Here is a 21,315-nt window from a genome sequence, read left to right as displayed (position 1 = left end):
AGGCTGAGAGGGCCAACATGAGGTGTGATAGGGAATTTCCCATGCGACCAGCATGTGCTCCAGCATCATAAGCCCTCGTGAGAAGGTCATCGGTTATTCGACACTGGGGTCGAGGACACCTAGCATCCCTTCGAAGTGCTTCATCTGGGGGCACAATAAGAGAAGCGATGGCAGGCTCGATGGGCGGAGTGCGATCCAGGCCGGCCCCCGCTGCATCATGCATGGCTGCCAGGGTCCGCCCATCTGCAGAGAGACGGGAGCAAGCCTTACTGTCCCTCCAGGACTGCAACTCTCTCAGATAATCCTCTGAATGAGGAATAGCCAAAGCTGTGGGGGCAGGCCTGCGCCTGAAGAAGGCGCTTGCAGATGCTGCCTCTGCCTGCTGTGGGACAACTGTGTGCAGCCGCTGTAGAGCCAGGCGCATGACAGCGCGCATGGAGTTGTCTTCCACCTCGGCCCCCGAACTGTGATCCGAGGAGTGGGAGCCCTGCTCAGACACCTGGGATCCAACATCCAAATTCTCCCCATAATCACAGAAATGGCTAGCCGAAGCAGCCAAAGAGAGTGTATCCTCCTCGGGCAGCAGCTTTGGCATTGGGGGAGAGAGTGCCGCATCAGCCACCAGGGGAATAACCGGCTGGCTGTCGGCCAGCAGGGATCTCATCTGAGCCAATTCAGCAGACAGCTGCTCAACTATAGATGATAACCCACTATGGTCAGACTTCGTTCTCTTCCTGGAGGGGGCAGCTGCCGCAGCCTCTGCCCGCCTCTTGGAGCGTGTCTGACGGGTCGGAGGTGGCTGGCCTGGGGGGAGGTCGATTACGGCTACTGAGCCTTCCACCCCCGCCAACCTGGCAACCCTGGCCGCCCGAGGCAAGTAGCTGCAGGGATTGCCTGACAGCGCCTCCCCCAGGTGCTCAGGGCCAAGGCATGTGGGGCATAGGTCGTGGCCATCCTCTGGCTGTAAAGAAACCCCACAAGATGTGCAGATATGTGAGCCATCCATCGTAGCTTGACTGAGAAGTCACTGATTTCAACACAGGTATTCAACAAAGGGAGGGGGCGCGCACGCTGCCTGTCTGGTATCACCCTGCACTCCTCGGCTTAGCCTGAGCGCGGACGCCGTAGGTTGGGCGAGTATAGGGACCGTATACTGGGGAAGGGAGCGCGCACGCTGCCTGCACAGTAGAGGCCCAATATACTAAACAAAAAACAACCACTGTACTGTGGTCCTCACCCAGACTGGGCTCTTTAACAGAAGATGACACTAGCTTAGCCGGAGATGCTAATGTAAACAAATCCACGCTGGGCTCCGGGCGTGCGCACACAACCCACCAGCAAACAAATAAAGTCGGCTAACTTAAATTTCGGGAGTAGGCTGCTCAAATGCAGCCTTCACCGACCATCTCTTTCATTTTTATAAAGACAACCGTTGATCTGCCGAATAAGCGGCTACTTACCTTGTCAGCGTGTGTCGTCGGGACCAAACACAAACCATATGCTGGGGGGAGGCGGCGCTAACGCGGCCTGTGCCAACAGAGGTTGCTAATGGGTGAAGCTACCGCTACCCAAACACTCACCATCGCAGCTCCTGGAGGGCGAATGCACGCTGCTCCGACCTACCACGGTCACGGAGCTACTAGCGACGGCAGCTGTATGCACAGTATTCCAGTAACTGCGCTCGAGAAGAAAAAAAGGAAAGTACCCTGGAGTGATACCAGAAGATATAAACTTCCTCTGGGTCATCCAGGGGTCACGGGTGACATTGTTGGTGTACATACTCGCACTGCGCATGCGCGAAGGGGAATATTCAGTGCTTAAAGCACCGCCTCTGGCGGTCAGCAGGGATGAAATAGAACTACTTTTTTTTTTTTTTTTTGAGCTGATGCTGATGAATAGTTGATTTAACTGGCATACGTTAGTTTTGTATGATGTAAAGATTGACAGTGACTCGAGATATGATATTTACAAAATATTTGAATGTTTTAGTGTATTTTTTTTAGTTTTTTGTCCACATATGGCTAAGTTTTGGCTCAGTGTACAGTCATGGTTAAGGTCTATGGATATTGTTTTGCGAATCACACCACAGAATATTTAGTTTTGTGTTTTTGAAGGTAAATGTGCACACTTTTTGAATATGAAAATCCTACTGGGTAAAATGTCTTTTTTAAAGCTAAAACTATATCAAATTTATGTAGAAAAACACTTTGGGGTCTATACTCCCGTCTGGACTTCAGCGCTTTTTTGCGCGCCTGCAGTTACGCACCTCTCTCCCATGCGTATTCTCTGATCCAGGATGCTGACGCGACCACCGCGCGTAAGGTAGACCAAAAGCGCGAATGTGTGAATGAAGGCGGGCTGAAGGAAAGGAGGTAGTGACGTCATTTTTTGGGCTGTCTAGAAATCAAGGAACCTGGAGTTTTCCCAACGCTTGTAAATGTCATTGAAATCCATGAAAATGATAAAGTTCACTTTTTGAATTTGAAACGCCTTCATTGATAAACAATGTAACAGGTTGATTTGATCAGATCATTGATCAGATTATTGCATTGTGACTTCAAATGTAACCAGTCCATATTTGTAGTGCAATGTTTCACCTTATCGGGGCGCTGCACTTATTCCAGGGTTAGAAGCGCGTAAGAGGAAAAGGACTTGCTCACACCGGAGAATGCACGTAAAACCAGATTTGAATGGGAACACCCACATTTCAGGGCTGCTCCACCCACAGTACGTAACTGGGATGAAGACGCACATCGACTGACTTAAGTACAGGGGGAGAATAGCACACAGCCAGAATCAGCGCCGCTGTGCAGCTTTTTGGACTTACACACATGGGAGAATAGAGCCCTTTAAGAATAGAGTTTATCATCAGTATATGTTAGAAACAATTCTAGCAACAAATAACAGAATAAAAGAAATGGAATGTCTGCTTACTTGAGTTAGAGATATAGTTATTAGGTGTTTTTTCTTCAAAGTGTGCCATTTGTTATTTTATAAATGTTTTGGTGATTGTGTTGTATTTTATTTATTGATTTTTGATTAGTGTTATTGATTTAATTTTTCATTGTGTTATGTTATATTTTTTTGTTTGCTTTGTGCTCCTTTTTTAATTATATTTACTGTATATTTATATTTTGCTTTCCTATCACAACACTATGAATGTGTGGATGATTGTGGTTGTGATTATGGTAGGAATGTATAGGGGAGCGGTTGGGATGGGGTGGGTTGCTGGAAGCCTGTTTTGTTATTTTATTCTGTAAATAAATACATTAAAAAAACCACACACACACAGACAGTGGCTGAAATAACAGGTCATTTATTTTATTTAATGTAATTAATTTTAAAAGAAGTAACAAAAATGTTTTAAATAACAGCAAAGCATAACAACAGGTTACATGTATTCAGTTTTTTTTTTTTTTATTTTGCAGAAATTCTGTACTTGAATTAACTTAACAGTAGCATAACTAACTTAGCATCTGCATTACTTCACCCCATGGAATTAAATTCAGAGGGTCTAGCTCTTATAGTGGGGTCTCCTAACCCTCTTCCCCTGGGAGAACCACTGCTGAACATCTGACCTGGCAGTAGGGATGGGCAATATGGACTAAAAAAAATTATCCCGATAATTTTTGGTATTTATCACGATAACGATAAACATCACGATAAATAAAAAATTATAAATAAATAAAATTATTCCCAACTTACAGTGTAAACATGTTCCTTACAAACACAAATAAATGTGAATACATCAACATTAAAAAAGGCTACAATAACTGCTGACTCAAAGAGTTCATGAGCTGATATTTTATGGAATATGTTAGTGCATGTGGATCACTTTATTAGTGTTATTGTAAGTAATTCATTTATTTCCTCACTTAAAATGATACTTTCTAAAAAAATTTTTTTAAAAAAAGCACATCAAAAGCAAAAATAACTCCATTAGTGTTTTTACTGTTGCTGAATCTTGTTTATTTATCTTATGAGTTACATAAAGTTATGGTTGATAAATAACTGATTCCCTATAATTAAACCAGATCAAGCTGATGATTTAATCATTCAGTATATTTAGGTGTAATAATCTCATAGTTACATTAGTCTAATGGGACCAGCTTTGTCTCTGAACACGTGAAATATAATTTAAAAATATTGCGTTTCACAAGTTGGGACGGATTAATAGTGACATTAATATTATGCTAACATTTATTTCACACAATGTGTGACATGTTAGTTTTTATTCTTCCATACAAGTGTTAAATCTGACCATAAACAAATCGGTGGCTTTATGGCAGTTAGACGTTCTTTTTACTTGGTCTATTGTTCCTTATATGGAGTGGTTAGCATTAGCTCTTAGCCCAGTCTGTGTCGGTGGGTTAGCTTAGCATAGTTAGCTTTAGTTGAGTTTCCAGTTCATAATCATTGCTACAGGTTCATCTCTGTCCCCGTGTTTGTGGAACTTTGGGTGGATCTGATGGAGGAACTAGAATTGGTTCACTTTGTTGGATGTTTGTCTGGTTTTAATCAAATACTGGTCCATGATGTATCACAGCACGGCAGCTTCAGGTAGCTGAGACGTGGTGTGTGAGGGTTGAGGGGCGGAAGCGGCGGTGGTGTACACCGCTGCCGCGGAGGCTTCACTACGGAGCTGCCGTAAACAACGTTCCGCTCCAGAGAATAATAAGTTGACAACAAACAGGGGCAGTTTTGGCCTGTGGAACAAGGATTTTAGGGGCATTCTTGGCTAAATTGATGGACAAATGGCCCATGGGAATTTATCGTTTATATCGTGGGATGACAATATTCTTACCAGTGAGAATATTTTTGACGATGAATCATAAACGATAAAATATCACACATTCTTACCTGGCATCATAGTGCATCAGTTCTGGACCCTCAATGCTGATTCTGATGAGGTCCTCTACAGTATCAGACTCTCATATCTCACTTTAACACAATTTATTGTGTTGAGAAGCCTCTCACGCAGACTGCAGCTGATGTTGGGTGGAATCATGTATGTGCTGCACGTGTACGCTCTATCACTCCGCTTTGCGTGTTCTTCTCCGCCCAACGCCCCAGGTCCAATAAGCACGCCCCACATGCGCTCCGTCACTTGATCCGCTCGGTGCGCCCAGCGCGCTCTACCCCGCCCCGCCCCACTGGGCAATATATTGAGTTTTCTGTTTTGGCGATATAGAAAATTACAATTTGCCTCTATCGATATATTGTTATTTGATCTTATTTTGTATTAAAATACTTGTTTCATGAGTCAGTGTTTTCATTACTTCTCAGAACAGCATGAAATGCACAGTTAGATGCTCGCTGAGTACGTCCTAACTCACTCACACGTGCTGTTCCTTAGAGGAGAAAAAGCCAAAAGCGTCACATATTGTGCACATATTGTTAAAAAAAAAAATAACAATGTGGGTTATTATTGTACATTTACTTTAGTATTTTGTAGGTTTCTGGCCTTTAGTTTGATCAGCTGTGTCTGTGTCAACCAAATAGTTTCTAATGTGTGTCCTGGTTTATTTTCACCTCACAGAGACGTCCAGTCCCTCTGCAATGGATCCAACTACAGATATGGTACTGACACAATCCTGTTGGTTCAGTCACAGCCCGGTTGCCTCTGCTTTGTCACCTCTCTTTAGTGACTGAAGAAGACATGTGAGTGAGTGTCCTCAGTGCTGATGTTAAACAGTATTAATGTTGGATGAATGGAATCCACACACTCCACATGATGTTTTACCATATCTTCATGATGTGAAGACGACGGAATATGAAAGACAAATTATTCTCTCACAAAGTGTAACTAAATGTGCACAGTTACACTGTAGAATTTAGATTTATACTTGTGGTTTAAATGTATTTATTTGAACCAGAACATTTGTCTTTACACTCAGATGAAGAACATTGTACTCCCACAGTCCACCAAGATTACGAAAGGGCAAAAATTAGTCAGAATAAGACGGTTGGATTTTAGAGTCCAGCTATGGAAAGCTGTTTGAGTATAAATCTGATATCAGTGATATCAACCATTATTAAGCTCTACAATTTTAGAGTACATGTGCTCATGTTAGGTTTACTAGTGTGCGAGTAGACTTGACAAGTAAAGGAAAAGTTGTCACTAGTTAGCATCATACGCTAATAAGGGGTGAGGAAATTAAGTTCAGCCTTGCCATTGGCTTTCAAAAGTATTCCAACCAATCAGAGAGCTGAATATGGTTCTAATCCCTCCTGTTTCATTTGCATTAGAGTATTACTAGTAGACTAAAAACAGTGTACTAGTATTACTAGTGAGATATTTTCAGTTTACTGGTAGTAAAAAAAAAACTGTTTTACGAGTAAAGGCTTTTGGTGCACTAGTAGATTTTACTAGTAAAGCCAAATCATCTACTATTAAAGGGGTTTTCAACCTTGGGGTCAGGACCCCATTTGGGTTCGCGAGACACTGGAAAGGTGTCATCAGATGCCTTCAAGAAACTAAGAATATTTTATGAACATTTTGAGCCAAACTTTCCATATTTGAATCTATTTTCATAATTTTTTCTTGCCATAATTTTGCTCCTTTTAATGCATTTTTACGACATTACTCCCATTTCTCCATCAAATTTCAATGCCTTTTCTGCATATTTTTCCACTTTCAAGACACTTATAAACCCTTTCCACCACTTTTCCCACCTAATGTCGCATATATTGACCCATTATTGACACTTTTAACCTTTGTTCACCATATTTCATGCTTTATTTTGTCAATTTAACCACATTCTTGATTTTTTTTATGCCCATTGTTTGTCAGTTTAAACTAATTATTGCTACTTTTTAAAATACATGTCTCCACATGACTGTTCTTGAATGTTCATGTCTGCATTCAACCACCTTCAAATCAAGCTCCCTGATTGGTTGGAATATTTTCAAAAGCCAATGGCATGCCTGAATTTCCTTTCCCCGCCCCCTTATTTAAATATTGTATGATGCTAACTAGTGACACTTTTTGCTTCACTAGTAAAACTGAAACTGAGCACTAGTAGAGCTTAATAATGGTTGTCATTTATATCATATTTGTACTCAAACGGCTTATTCATATTTTGTCTTTCCATAATCATCACTTAATTGCCAGGGTTTTAATGTTGTCCTGAATCACTTTAATTTGCTCCAACACTTTGGGGCTGAAGTGCTTTATTTCTACCCGTGTTTCACTTCTTTACTCAAAGATGTCAGTCAGAAGTGTGTGTGTGTACGCATGTGCGAGTGTGTGTGTGTGTGTGTGTGTGTAAAACCTTCATTTGTATACATGTGTGCATGTTTGTGTGCGTGTGGGTTTTAAGGCTCTCTGATTCTCAGGTCAAAGGGGAACGTATGCAGATACAAAGAAAGCACACCTGTGAGACGCACACACACACACACACACACACACACACACACACAACTAAATCCACCTGTGTACACACCAACATCTTCGACCCCATGCAAAAAACGGCACACGACGTGCACATGTGGTTCACGCCCCCTCTCAGAGCTGTTTTCAATGTAATATTGTGACATTTTAATCTGTGTTAGGTCGTGGCGCTCCTTGGTGACGTGTAAACGTAACATAACAGTAAACAATATATGACATTCTATCTATTTGTGGAACAAATCCACTCGGAGGGATGGCGCTTTGTTTTTGTTATGTACGTTCTGTTAATAAAACGAGGCAATAATGACGTCCCCGTTTTTGGTTTGCAGGCCAGCATCAGTTCCTGTCCCTTTGCTACATGCTGCCTACGTGTGTAAAGGTTCATGTGTGTGTGTGTGTGTGTTTGTTCTACACATTGGTTGTCCTTTGGTGTGTCTTGCACAATCTTTGCTTTGAAAGGATAATTTTTTTACACCAACTTTGGTCTTTTTTATCCTGATTTTAGAAGAATTTGATCATTTTTAATAAGACGGCAAACGATAATAATATGCACAAGCAGGTTTTACTTAATGTTTAGATAACCTCGGTGCACTGGTCTTTTTTTCTTGGCATCTATGACGTGAACTCAATGGTACAGATAGATGTGCTAACTCACTTTCTTCTTAGAAAGTAGAAATCAATCAATCAATCAACCTTTATTTATAAAGCACCTTTCTTACAAATTCAATTAAAGTCCAAAGTGCTTCACAGAAATTTGCAAAAGTGATAAAATGATTGGAGAAAAAAAAAAGTTTAGAGACTAATGCACAAAAAAAAAAGAAATAAAAGAAGGGAGGAATTTATAAAATGAAACATTAAAATTAGCATAAAAACGAAATAAGAAAAGATTTAACATATCACATAATTCAAAGAATAAAATATGGCGCAAACATTATAAAGCACTACATAAAAGCTGAATAAATAGGTTTTTAGCTTAAGTTTAAAAATCATGATATCTTCTCAGTTTCACCGTCTTTGAGCAAAAAACTCAAGAAGTCACCAATTTTTTTTAGTTTTGCTAGTTTAATCAGTTAAAATAGTAGTATAATTGATGAAAGTGGAAAATTGTGACTATTCTACTTCTAAACTCATAAAAACAACATAAAATGTGCATTCACATATTTTAGAAAAGGAATATTAGAGTAATGATAATTATTAATAAACCAAAACAGATTTTTTTTTTTTGAAGGTAGGGTATCCGATATTGGTCCGGAATCAGCAGAAGAAATGAGTATTGGCTTTTGGGTTAAATTTTCATTAGAGGCACATTTGAGATGTTGAAAATGATTGAATGTAAAGGTGTCAGTAGCTCACTTAATGTTAGCATGTTAGCTGTGCTGTATGAGCAGCATAGCAGCAGTGCTGAATTCTTCCCAATGTTTGTTTAACATGGGGTTGAATGATGAAGATCTTTCCACTCTGTTACCTTTTTGTGCTATACACACTTGATATTTCAGTGGGAAACATTTATCAGGCCTGGATAAATTATTTCCCAAATGTGGCCCTAATAAAAATGTTACCCTTATATTGTCCTGCATCTCAAATCTACAATAAAAACAGTTTTTTTCTGACTCCTGCACTTCTATCCATTTTTAGCTATTTTTCTATTATTTCATTGTAAAATAGTTTACATTTTAAATTATATGTAACCCATTTGTTAAATAAATGGGTCCGTTTTTCTCACACCTGCTGTTGCTGATTATTGTTCTCTGTTGTCTCGTTACAAAATAGGTGATAAAAATATGATGTGTTGACATCATATAGAATCTGTATTAGCAATGATGTGAAAAAGTAGTATGAGGAGATTCAGACCACCCCTAGTTTAAAGTAGTTTAAAGCTGCAGAAGAATGTCATTTTTAATCTGAGTATGAATGAAGTCTATAGGACTCAACATCCCACAATGCAATGCACCAAACCTTTCCCACAATGTCAGTAACAAAGTGTTTACAGTGGAGATCAAAACAAACTTACAAACAAACACATTTTATTTTCTGTCCCATAAAATATTTATCATTAAACGTATTAGGGAAGAAATGAGGTTAATGGTTGACTATCGACTTATTACGGCTTCTTGAAGTCAAAACTTTAAAACAAGCATCACATCTTAATTTGTAATTTATATACATTATATGCATCCGTCTAATCTTCTCTTGTGTTTTTTATGTTGTTTTTATGTATTCCTATTTTGTCAGCTGCCTGTAGATTAGGTGCAGCAGTACTGAGAGTTTACTAGTTTGTAATTTGACACCAGCTCATTGCTTAACCTTGTTATTCTCGTTCAAACAGAATGGTTTTCACTGGTTTTCAGACTCTTGGCAGAGAAAACCAAAGCTCACTTAGATTAAACATAATACTAAAGTTTAAATGGGTATTTATTTGTAAATAAAGTTAATATTAAATCTTAATTTAAACCAGAGTTGAAACCTTAACAGAATTATCTTTTGACACTCTAACCCCAGCGCTTCAATGATATCTTCCTCCTCGTCGTCCTCTTTCTCAGGGCAGGGATTAACTTCTGTTTCATGCCAAAAAAAGAATGACATAACTCGATTGTTGTAGTCGTTATTTCAAAAGCACTTTCCTTTTCCAACAAGCACTTTTGTTTTGCGTCGGGCAGCACCAGAGGCCTCCATGTTCGTCTCTCTCTCACAGAGGACAAGGATCTTTGACTTGAATGAGTAAATCATGTAGATACTAAAGTACTTTGATGCTTTCTGCCAAAGTGCGTCTTCCCACCAGTTTTCCAACTGGGATCATATCTGTTCAGTAGGGTTCGTTTCTTCTTCTTCTTCTTTTTACAAGTTAAGATTGATTGAGGATAGTTTTTCAACTTCTTCTTGTTTTTTAAGGCGTGTATCAAGGCATTGGTGACCAGGATCGATGATGTCACACGTGTAGATCACAGCCCTTTTTTCTTGAGCCTTGCTTGTGTTTTGGCACTTTAAGTTTTTAAAAGTAAACTGCCTGCAGGATTCACGTGTGTGTGTCAGGGTCACAGGAGGAAATCCAGGGCGTGTACAGGGTCCCATCACTTCCTCTCTCGCTAACTTCCCACACATCTGACCTCACCCATTGTGTGTGTGTGTGCGTGTGCGTGTGTGCGTGCGCTTTTACTTTTTATGTTTATGGCATCATCGCGTTGGTGCGTAATTGATTTAATGTTTTATTGTCATGACTGGGAAGCTGAGTATAAATGAGTTAAACTTTACAAGTTACTCACATTTACAGTACATGTCGTCTACTTCGGTTTATTAGACCACAAGTACACTTTAGTACTAGTGAATAAAAAGTGTCACTAGTTTTACTTAGGAACGTCATATGCTAATAAGTGGGTGGGGAAAAGCAAATTCAGGTTTGCCATTGGCTTTTGAAAACATTACAACCAATCAGGGAGATTGATTTGGTTCTAATCCCTCCTACTATGGCAATCTGTTTGAGCATAAATGTGTTATCAGTGGCATCAACCATGATTAATCTCTTCTAGTACTCAATTTAGGTTTACAAGTGCGCAAGTACACTATACTAGCGGCGCAAAAGGTGTCACTAGTTAGCATCATGTGGTACTAAGGGGGCGGGAAAAGCAATTTAAGAATTGCCATTGACTTTTGAAAGAATTCCAACCAATCAGAGAGCTGGATTTGGTTCTAATCCTTCTTACTTCATTTGCATTAGGTCTACTAGTACTACTAGTGAATATTTTGGCTTTACTAGTACTACTAGTAGACTAATTATTTATTACTAAATATTATCTAATATATATATTATATATATATATATATATATTGAGTATACTAGTAGTAGTAGTAAACAATAAACGGTTCTACTAGTAAAGGTTTTTGGCACACTAGTAGACATTACTCGTCTGCAATTTTGTGTCACTAGTAGTAGTACAAGATACGTTGCTAGTAGAAATTCAAAGCTATACTAGTGCTAGTATACATTTTAGTTTACTAGTAGTACTAGTAAAGCCAAAAGATTCACTAGTAGTACTAGTAGACCTAATGCAAACCTGAATTTGCTTTCTCCACCCCCTTATTAGCATATAATGCTAACTAGTAGTACTAGTAACACTTTTTACTTCACTAGTAAAGTGTACTAAACTGAGAACATGTACTCCTCTTTTGAGAACTAGTAGAGCTTAACGATGGTTGCAATCATCTTAAGTTAGCACATTAGCCACATTTGCCTGTGTGAAAAAGCGGGAGCCTGAAACTTTAATTAAAAACGTGTGTTCGTATACCTCATCCTTTTTATTTATTGTTTTGTACACCAAGGCTATTACATGTAATTTAATATTTGATTATGTGTTTGCGTGTGTGCACATGATCAATAAAAACTAATGGGAGAATAGAGAATTTTAATAAATGCCTTTTTACGTTGAGTGAACTGATGCTGAGTTTGTTTCTTTCCTTTCAAATGCAGCGTGTGTAATAAAGTGTTGTTGTCCAATCAGCTTGTACGACGTTCATCAGATATAAACTAATAAATATGTAAAAGGAGAAGAAGCCTGAGCCTGTGTTTGTTTTACACACACACACACACACACACACACACACACACACACACACACACACACACACACACACACACACACAGTCTCTGTGAGGTGTGTTTACCTTGGGGGCGGGTGAACCTGTGGATTAGGTTGTGATTCACTTCATACACTACGTTGTGTCTCTAAATCAGTGGAGGAAACCTGAGCCTTCATACTTTCTCCTCATAGATCTTCTTGCCCTGCTGACAGTGTTTACAATGCTTGCTGTAACACCTGAAGGACTTCCCTTTGTGCTCGTACAGGATTCTGAACTGGTTTCGGCTTCGGGGTCCAGTCTTTGTGCCGTTGTTTGCTGACTCGTTGATGTGTGGTTTCATTCCTGAGCCTAAATTTGTACTCGTCACATTCCCAGATAGTTAGAGCAGCTGATAGTGAACACACCGGCTGCCCCGGCACTCACGCCTCGTACGGAAGAGGATTAGGGCCACAGAAAAAAACCACAAAAAAACATGGCCCAATATTTTTTGTTAAAGGTAGTGTTCTAAGATTGAAGTCAGAATTCTGAGATTCAAGTCCGAATTCTAAATGTAAAGTCACAATTTTGAGTTTAAAGTCAGAAATCTGAGTATAAAGTCAGAATTCTGAGAATAAAGTCAGCATTCTGAGATTCAAGTCTGAATTCTAAATTTAAGTCACATTTTTAAAGTCCAAATTCTGAAAATAAAGTCCAAATTCTGATATTAAAGTCAGATTTCAGAGATAAAATCAGAATTCTAAATTCAACTTTTTTAACTTAATTTTAAGAATTCTGACATTAAATTCTGACTTTAAAGTCAGAATTCTGAGTTTAAATTTAGAATTATATGAATTCTGAAAATAAAGTCAGAATTTGTAGAAAAGAAATCTGAAATTTGAGATTAAAGTCACAATTCTGTGAATAGAGTCAGAAACACAAGTTTAATTTCAGAATATTAACATTTTTTTCCTCTTCCATACTCCTATTTTAAGATTTTTCCTCCCTTTTAATTTGCCGCCTGCACCTGCCTGTGCATATGCCTGTGTGTATGCAGAGTATGTGTAAGCACTAAAAGGAAAGAAGGCGGCGTTTGTGTTGGAGAAACCTGCCTGTCTGCTTGGAGCTCAGAGAGGGGGCGGAGCCTGTGGGTGTGGAACTCCAGACAAAGGAGACATAAACACACTGACATTGGATCACTGCAACTAAAAGGCTGCAAAAGCCTCGCTCTTCTTCTTCTTCCTCTTCTTTTTCTTCCTCTTCCTCCTCCAGCAGGACGCCATCGTTCAACTCTGCTTCAGGATCCACTTCATGGATCTGTGTGTGAGCTGAGGTGTGCTGTGGAATCTGGCCGGGCCCTATGTGGTCTGTGGTGTGTCTTAAGTTAGTCTGGGATGGGAAAGTGTGGCTGCTCTTAGCTTTACGCCATGGGGGGTTGCCATAGTTACCCCTCGGCGACAGAGGCAGACGGAAAGACTCTTCAGCTTTCTGACATCAGCGATGACAAACTGTGAGTGACTTCTTTAAATTAACGCTAAAACTCTTCATTTTCATCCATTGTTTGTACGACTAACGTTTCCCAGTGAGTGAAACATGGAGAGCAGTTAAAAGTTTCACTGCTGTGAGGGAAATGTGACGCTGCATATGGTTTATATGGAATGTTCCCCCAGATAAGTAAGTGTGTGTGTGTTGCATATTTGTGTGATGCCATCAGTGGATTCCTCTAACAGTTGGAACACATGTTAAAAAGGTTCTTTGAAGCCACTCGCTGCAGAGAAAGTGTTTGAATCAGGCCGTGTGGGTGTGTGTGTTTGCACACAAACACAACCTGACAGTAGGTCAGGGTTGGTTGTGTTTGTGTGCTGACAACTGACAGTCAGGAGGCGGTAACTGACCTCCAACAGGATGTGAACAGGAGAAGTTCCTGTTTACTTTAGATGAGTTTACTCTTTGTTAATCTCATGTTTACATTTACCCTCCATTCACTGCCTTTACTTTGCAACAACACAGAAAACAACTGTTTGTGTGTTTTTTGTGTCCCTGTGTGAATTCCTGTTGTAATTTTTGTATTTTTTGAGTTATTTCTATGTATTGTAGTTATCATTTTTTGTGTAATTTAGTGCATTTATGGTAAAATGATGACACAAATGCACAAAATTATTCAAAATACACAAAAAATTACAGAAAAATACACAAAAGGAGAATACAAATATACAAAACTACAACAAAAATACACAAAATTACTCTAAAAAGACTACAAAAATACATAAGATTACTCAAAATACACACAACATTACAGAAAAACATACAAAATTATTTCAAAAACACATAAAATGACAACAAAAATACACAAAAGGAAAATAAAAATATACTAAATGACAACATAAATACACAAAATGACTCCAAGAACATATGGTGTCCCTTTGGGGGTATGCTACAAATCTACATTACCTCTTATCGCTCTAACTTCCGGGATTTTATCATTGTGTGCTGGACTACAAAGCTCGCTAGAGCTTAATCACTATGGCAATTAATGCTGAACAACAAACCTGCTCGCTAGCAGGTTTTGCCCCGGCTTGGATGTTGGAAAGTCCTAAAGCCCCACCTCCTGACCAATCAGATAGTTTAGAGAACGACCTGCCTATTGATAGATGATCCTGATTGGTGCAGATCTGACAGCTGAGTTAATAAAGAAGATTGTTAATGATAAATGCAATTCTTTCATTTACTGATGGCATCCTTTAGGAAAGATAGATATGTATATCTGATGGACTGATTTACAGTCAGCTGATGAAGCCTGTGTCATCATGCGTGCGGTCGGGTGAAATCATTAATGAATTATTTAATTAATTCATTAATTCATACGCTGACCGCCTCAGCAGGGACATACTACAGTTAAACAATGTGATCTCATCTCTCATCCCACTGTGTGATAAATAGGTGAACTTAAAAGAAAAACGTGTGTGCTGTAATATAGTTTAACCGCAGAGCGCTGTCTGTTCATCATCCAATGGATTAATATCATAAAATATATCATAAAGTTCTCTCATTCCTGCCTTTTCTGTAACAAGAGTGTTGTGTTTGGTCTAAATTATGAATTTTAATTATTCATCATTTTAAACTTCAGCATCCTGGTCAGTACCAAGTTATGAAGTGGATCAGATCTGAGCGCGTATAAAAGCTCCGCCTCCTGCTACACTGCACTAAATCACTGTTGCTTTTCACTGTCATCTTGGATTTATATTCATTATATTTATTTAATATCATAAGCTGTTCATCCATTCATTGTAAAGACACTCACTCTGCCAGTTCTCTCCATTGATTGGTCGGACGCTGCATTCTCCACCTCTTTCATGTGCACGCGCACGTAGCGAGGCTGAAAACACTTGGCTTAAATAAGCGTGTTGTGATCGACGGTCGTAGGACAGTTTCTGTCTGACAGAGAATGTTTGGTTAGTTGAAGCCAGCTAACGGAGATGAATCCAATCTACATTCGTAACATAGGCCCTCTGTGTATTCTTGTTGTCATGTATTTACACAAAATGATGACATAAATACACAAAATTACTCAAAATACACACAAAATTACTTAAAATACACCAAACGAGAATACAAATATACAAAAATGACAACAACAATACACAAAAGGGAAATGAAAATATACAAAACCACATCAAAAATGCATAACACTACTTCAAAAACACAGAAAAACAAAAATACAAAAAAGGAAAATAAAAATGTACAAACCGACAAAAATTACAATACAATAATATTTAAAAAAATACATTTGTTTCAAAAACACACAAAATGACAATAATACACAAAAGGAAAATAAAAATGTATAAAATGTCAACATAAATGCACAAAATTACTCCAAAAACATGAGATTACTCTTTGTGTATCTGTTTACGTTCTTCATTTACAACCATTAAAACCAGTGTGTGTGTGTGTGTGTGTGTGTTTCTTATCGCTAAGAGCGAGGTCACACTGAGCAAAGGCTGAGCTGTTCCAAACTGTGAAAGATCCACTGTAGTCAAACAGTGAAAGAAGTGAACGCTCATCACTGCAGCACACTCACTTTGAATAAAGTCAAATAATGGACTCACACAGGATTCACACACGAGTCTAACAGAGATGGGACGACAACTTTAATCACAACAAGATGCACAATATCAATATTAATGTCAGTGTTTAGAATAAAGACCGATCTGAGCATTAACACAGATGGTTTGTGTCCTTGTGTGTCATTTTTTTGTTTTTGGAGTTATTTCAGTGTATTTTTGTTGTGTGTTTTGAAAATAATTTTGTATATTTGCTGTAATTTTGTGTATTTTTGTTGTTTTGTATATCTTTACTTTCTTTTTGTGTATTTTTTGTAATTTTGTGTAATATGGTTGTCATGTGTATTTTTATTTCCCTTTTGTATATTTTTTTTGTCACTGTGTGTTTATATGCAGTATTTTTGTGTATTTTTGTTGTCATTTTGTGTATTTTTATTCTCCTTTAGTGTATTTTTCTGTAATTTTGTGTGTATTTGGAGTTAATGGTGTATTTTGTCAATTTGTGTGTTTTTGGAGTAATATTGTGTATTTGGTTGTTTATATTTTTATTCTTTTGTGTATTTAGTGTGTTTTTGAGTTATTTTTTGAGATTCCCTATATCTGATAAGAGTTAATTAGATGGTATAAAAGATGGAGATGAGATGTTACAGATGGGATCCCATAATAAAGTTGATGGTCATTAGGGTTAGGTATTCTGCTGTAAATTTGGAATCAAGAGGAGAAAAGTGAACTAAACACAACTGTAGCAGTCTGAAAAGGTCACATGATTTCTATTGATGTTTGTAATGTTAGACCATAGATATAAACATAGTTACTTCCCTTTCTGCCGTTAAAGGAACATGTCATCTTTTTTTTTATTATTTAATGTTTTTGTTCTTTTGCTATAATTATCTTATAGCTAATCCACTCAGAAAATTCAATGACATTTTTTTTATTTATATATATTCTGACTATTTTGGTTTCATAGGATCTAAAGAAAGAGTGAGTTCACTGTGCCAGTGACTCTTTGAATGAAAGGAGCTTTATTCTTCACTTTGTCATAGGACAAAAAACTGAAATTATAAACGAGAGTTGGCTTGACCTGAACTGCTACTACTGAGTGCATCGCCACATTGGACAACAATTCAATTCAGATCTGTGCAGCCCCCCATAGTAAATGCACAAAATACATAAAAAAGTAATGACAAAAAGGCACAAAATGACTCCCACAATACACAAAATGGCGACAGAACACACACATTGACTCCACAAATACTGTACACATTTCTCCAATAATGCACAAAGCTACAATAACAAAATACACAGTCAGACAATTTGCACAAAATGCAAAAATTACCCTCAAATGCACAAAATGGCAACAAAAACACACAAAGGACTCCATAAATACACAAATGTCTCCAATAACACACAATGCTACAATAAAAAACACTGTTTCAAAAATTGCAAAAAAAATACTCCAAAAACACACAAAATGACAGCAAAACACACCACATTGACTCCACAAATACACAACATTTCTCCAATAATCCACAAAGCTACAATAAAAAATGCACAAAATGACTTAAAAAAAAAAGATGACCCCCAAATGCACAAGATGGCAACAAAAACACACAAAATGACTCCATAAATACACAAAATGTCTCCAATAACACACAAAGCTACAATAAAAAATAAACACAGCTGGAAAAATTGTACAAAACGACTCCATAAATACACAAAATGTATCCAATAACACAGAAAAACAAAATAAAAATGCACAATGCCTCAAAAAACACATTACTCCAATAACACACAAATGCAAAAAGAAAGAAAATACAAAATGCTACAAAAAATACATTACAGAAAAATACATAAACTGTCTACAAATACACATAAAAAGACAAAACCAAGCACAAAAACACAAACCCTTTATTCTTTCCTATGTTAATGATCTAATGAATGTTAATCATGTGACCCTCAAATCTGATAAAATCACAGTTATATGGCACCGCCCCCTGTAATAAAAGTTGCTCCTCTATGACAGATGAAACCAGTGGGTGTGCACTGTAGCTGTTCCCACTCAATGTTTTTGTTCAGATCATGGAGGTTAGTACAAAACCACGATATATTTCAACTCAAATATCTAGTTGAATGACGTCTCGGCTTTTCTTCATGACGTAACTACTATTAACAAAGAGAGCTATGCAAGATCCGCGGCTGTCAATCATTGTCATATAGGATGTAAAATCTCATTTTTCAACCTCAAATAACTTATTTAAAACAAACTTCACATAAAAATGAGCACTTGAACACAATGTAGGGTAATAATAACTAATGATCACAGCAGAGTTTAGGTTTGGAAAAAAATGATGTGACGAGTATTTTAAGTTCACAGTTTGACCCACATCCCATCTGTTATCATTGAGGAGGTGGGGTTTATGACCTATACTGCAGCCAGTCAGTAAGGGGAGCTCTAAAAATGAAAGCTTCACTCCACCAGGGAGCTTGTCCGATCAGTCTATGGATGAAACTTGTGCAAGTAAGAAGAGAACATGCAAACTCCTTGGTCATAAGTTCACCAATATGGAAATTATACCAAAGGCTTTGGCTTTGCAGCTGACGTGCTAACCACTACATTCCTGTGCTAGCTTGCACTTCACTCCTCTGAGTTGACCGTGTTAGCTTTATTAGCCTCATTAGCATTAATTAGCTTTGTGTGTCTTATCTACTGAGCACAGCAGGAGGTCTTCCTCCATGTTTTACGAGCTGATGTTTTCTGTTTACTACTTCCTGTAGAGGAATCAATAACAACGTTCTGGAAAAGCAGCTCTACCTCCAGGAGCAGAACGTGAGCCAAAGGATCACACACACAGACATGATGGCTCTCACTGCGCTGCCAGTGGGCGTCGACCACGCAGAGTGGCTAGCCAGCAACAGTGAGTCGCCTCCTCTTCCTCCTGTCATCTCATGGTTGTGATTAAAATGGTTCTCTCATCGATGTTCTGCAGCCGTGGCGTTCTTCAAGCACATAAACCTGTTCTCCAGCGCGTTGTCAGAGTTCTGCACCCCCAGCACCTGCCCCAGCGCCTGTGGACCTGGCAACGCGTGAGTCATGCCTTTTAATGATTTTATAATTTGTCTGATATTTTACAATTTCTTCTTCTAAATTTTCCGCGTTCTACTTATTCTTCTGCTTTATTAATTCGGACAAGTGTATTTATTGTTTATTTATTTTAGTTCAGGCCTTTTATTGATTCTTTAAAAACTATTAGATTATAAAGGATTGCAAAATTGTTTTGATGTGATTTCTTCTTCTTTGGTTCTCAGTGTGTATATGTGGACTGATGATCATGGCAGGAAGCTGAAGTGTTCTGCTCCTCTTTACTTTGACTACGCCATGTCCTACATCCAGGACTTGCTCACTGATGAGGACGTGTTCCCCACCAGAGCAGGTAAAGAACCTCCATGTTCTACATGTTCTCCTCACAGCACATTAATGAGCTGCTCATGACATTTTCTTCTTCTTTTACGTCTTCTACTTCTTTTTCTTCTTCGTCTCCTTCTTCTTCTCTTCCTCCTCCTTTCTCAGGCGCGGTCTTTCCATCAGGCTTTGTCTTTCTCATCCAGAAGGTGTTCCTGCTGTTGTTCAGGACTCTTTCTCACATCTACTGGTCCCACTACGGAGAAGCAGTGATGATGGGTCTTCATCCTCACCTCAACACGCTCTTCACCCACCTCACGCTCTTTTGTCAGCACCACGCTCTGCTGGAGGCTGAGGACATGGACAGCATGAAGGAGCTCATTGCTGCATTAGGACGACGAGGCTGGAGCTGAAGGACACACACACACACACACACACACACACACACACACACACACACACACACACACACACACACACACACAACACACACACACACAGTGTGGTATTTATTGCTGTGCCTTAGACGGTGAATCCATGCGACTATGAAGGTTTTTATAAATACGGTGAATGTTTCTCTTTAGTCGAGGACGTCAAACACGTAACTGTGAATAAATGAAGAATAAAAGTGTCCACATTTCTTAAAAAAAAGTCCAATCAGACATCTGAGCCCTGATTGTAGCATTGTTGTATAATTCAGGGTTCTGAACCTTAGGGTCAGGACCCCATTTGGCATTGCGAGAGACACTGGGAGGGGGTCACCAGATGCCTTCAAGAAACGAAGAATATTTTTTGACCCCATTTTTGCTTATTTTTACCATTTTTTGCAACTACACCAAACTTCTCATATTTTAACTTAATTTCTTCACTTTTTTTGCCATATTTTTGTTTTTTTAAAGCATTTTTGTTACATTTCTCATGCCACATCAAATTACAATGCTTTTCCACTTTCAAGACATTTTCAGCACTTCTAAACCCTTTCCACCACTTTTTCCACCAAATGTCATATGTTGACCTATCATTGTAACTTTTAACAACTTTTCACCACATTTCATGAATTTTTCCGTCAATTTAACCACATTCACCATTTGTCATGCCTATTATTTGCCAATTTAAAAATACTAAACGTCCTGGATAACAGTGGGTATTGTTCAGATCAATATATAAATGTGTTTATCACAGATTCATAGAACAATGCTTAATAAACACAAACATCAACTGTTACACACGCACAGCATTTTTTAAATTTACGTCTATATTCAGCTTATAAACGTCTTCTTGTTTTAGGTGCATGTACAAATGTATGCCTGCTTGTTTTTACATATAATAAAATAATTAAAGTAAGTTGTACACAGTCCAACATGGGTTTGTGTTTCAGTGTGTATTTGAACGGCAGCGCCACCTGCTGTTCAATGAATGGAATCGACTCAAGTTTAATAAAGGTATTTTAACTTCTTTGCTAGTTTTCAGGATTTAAAAAAGGTTTCTGAAAATTAACAAAATTGACATGTTTTTTTTTAATTTAGTTTCAATCCAATCCAATATTTGTGATTGGATTGTTTAGTAATAAAGGCACTGGACTCAATGTGATTAAGGCCTGAGAACCTTCACATACACACTCCCTTTTATTTTGGTAGAACATTATGCAAAGTCAGTCAATTTTTAGGCCAATGTCACCGTCTGAGTTTACCTCTGTACTGAGATTTCCTTACAATCTCAGTATGTGACCGCTACGTAGCACGTCCGGCCTGGTTCCTGCGGTTTTAGGGATGAATATTATTTACAAATGCTATCGAGAGCTGTTTGGCAAGTATGGATTAGCATTTTGACCGGCCTGTAGTGTGCAAGGCACCAGAAACCATGCTACACGCACTGCAAAAGTGCCATCAGGCCAGTGTGCAGGCCCCTCAGGA

General features: G+C 38.5%; 2 protein-coding genes across 7 annotated transcripts in view; both read left to right on the top strand.

Annotated features, from left to right (window-relative positions):
* Positions 1-11,124, top strand: part of ppp6r2b (protein phosphatase 6, regulatory subunit 2b) — a 57,118-nt gene extending 45,994 nt beyond the window's left edge. For 3 of the 4 annotated variants that reach the window (XM_028449271.1, XM_028449273.1, XM_028449270.1), the window contains exon 25: positions 5,540-6,584. The gene's annotated coding sequence lies outside the window, so the exon portion shown is untranslated. Of the gene's footprint in view, positions 1-5,539; positions 6,585-7,722 lie in introns of those variants that run through there. The other variant, XR_003674255.1, reaches the window with a different exon arrangement.
* Positions 11,125-13,081: 1,957 nt separating this feature from the next.
* Positions 13,082-20,464, top strand: LOC114464187 (MOB kinase activator 2). Of its 3 annotated transcripts, none has more exons than XM_028448217.1 (6): positions 13,082-13,451; positions 18,778-18,917; positions 18,990-19,086; positions 19,309-19,433; positions 19,571-19,850; positions 19,888-20,464. In XM_028448217.1, exons 1-5 carry the CDS (start codon positions 13,369-13,371, stop codon positions 19,813-19,815), a joined length of 690 nt encoding a protein of 229 aa, XP_028304018.1. In that variant the 5' UTR covers positions 13,082-13,368; the 3' UTR covers positions 19,816-19,850; positions 19,888-20,464. The 3 variants fall into 3 exon arrangements, with proteins under 3 accessions (XP_028304018.1, XP_028304017.1, XP_028304016.1); XM_028448216.1 differs by having other exon boundaries at positions 19,571-19,854; XM_028448215.1 differs by having other exon boundaries at positions 19,571-20,464.
* The last annotated feature ends 851 nt before the right edge of the window (positions 20,465-21,315 follow it).

The sequence above is a fragment of the Gouania willdenowi genome, chromosome 6 (genome assembly GCF_900634775.1).
Source record: "Gouania willdenowi chromosome 6, fGouWil2.1, whole genome shotgun sequence".
NCBI classification, from domain to species: domain Eukaryota; kingdom Metazoa; phylum Chordata; class Actinopteri; order Blenniiformes; family Gobiesocidae; genus Gouania; species Gouania willdenowi.
The sequence above is the reverse complement of the archived record's forward strand: the minus strand, read 5'-3'. Positions and strand labels throughout refer to the sequence as shown.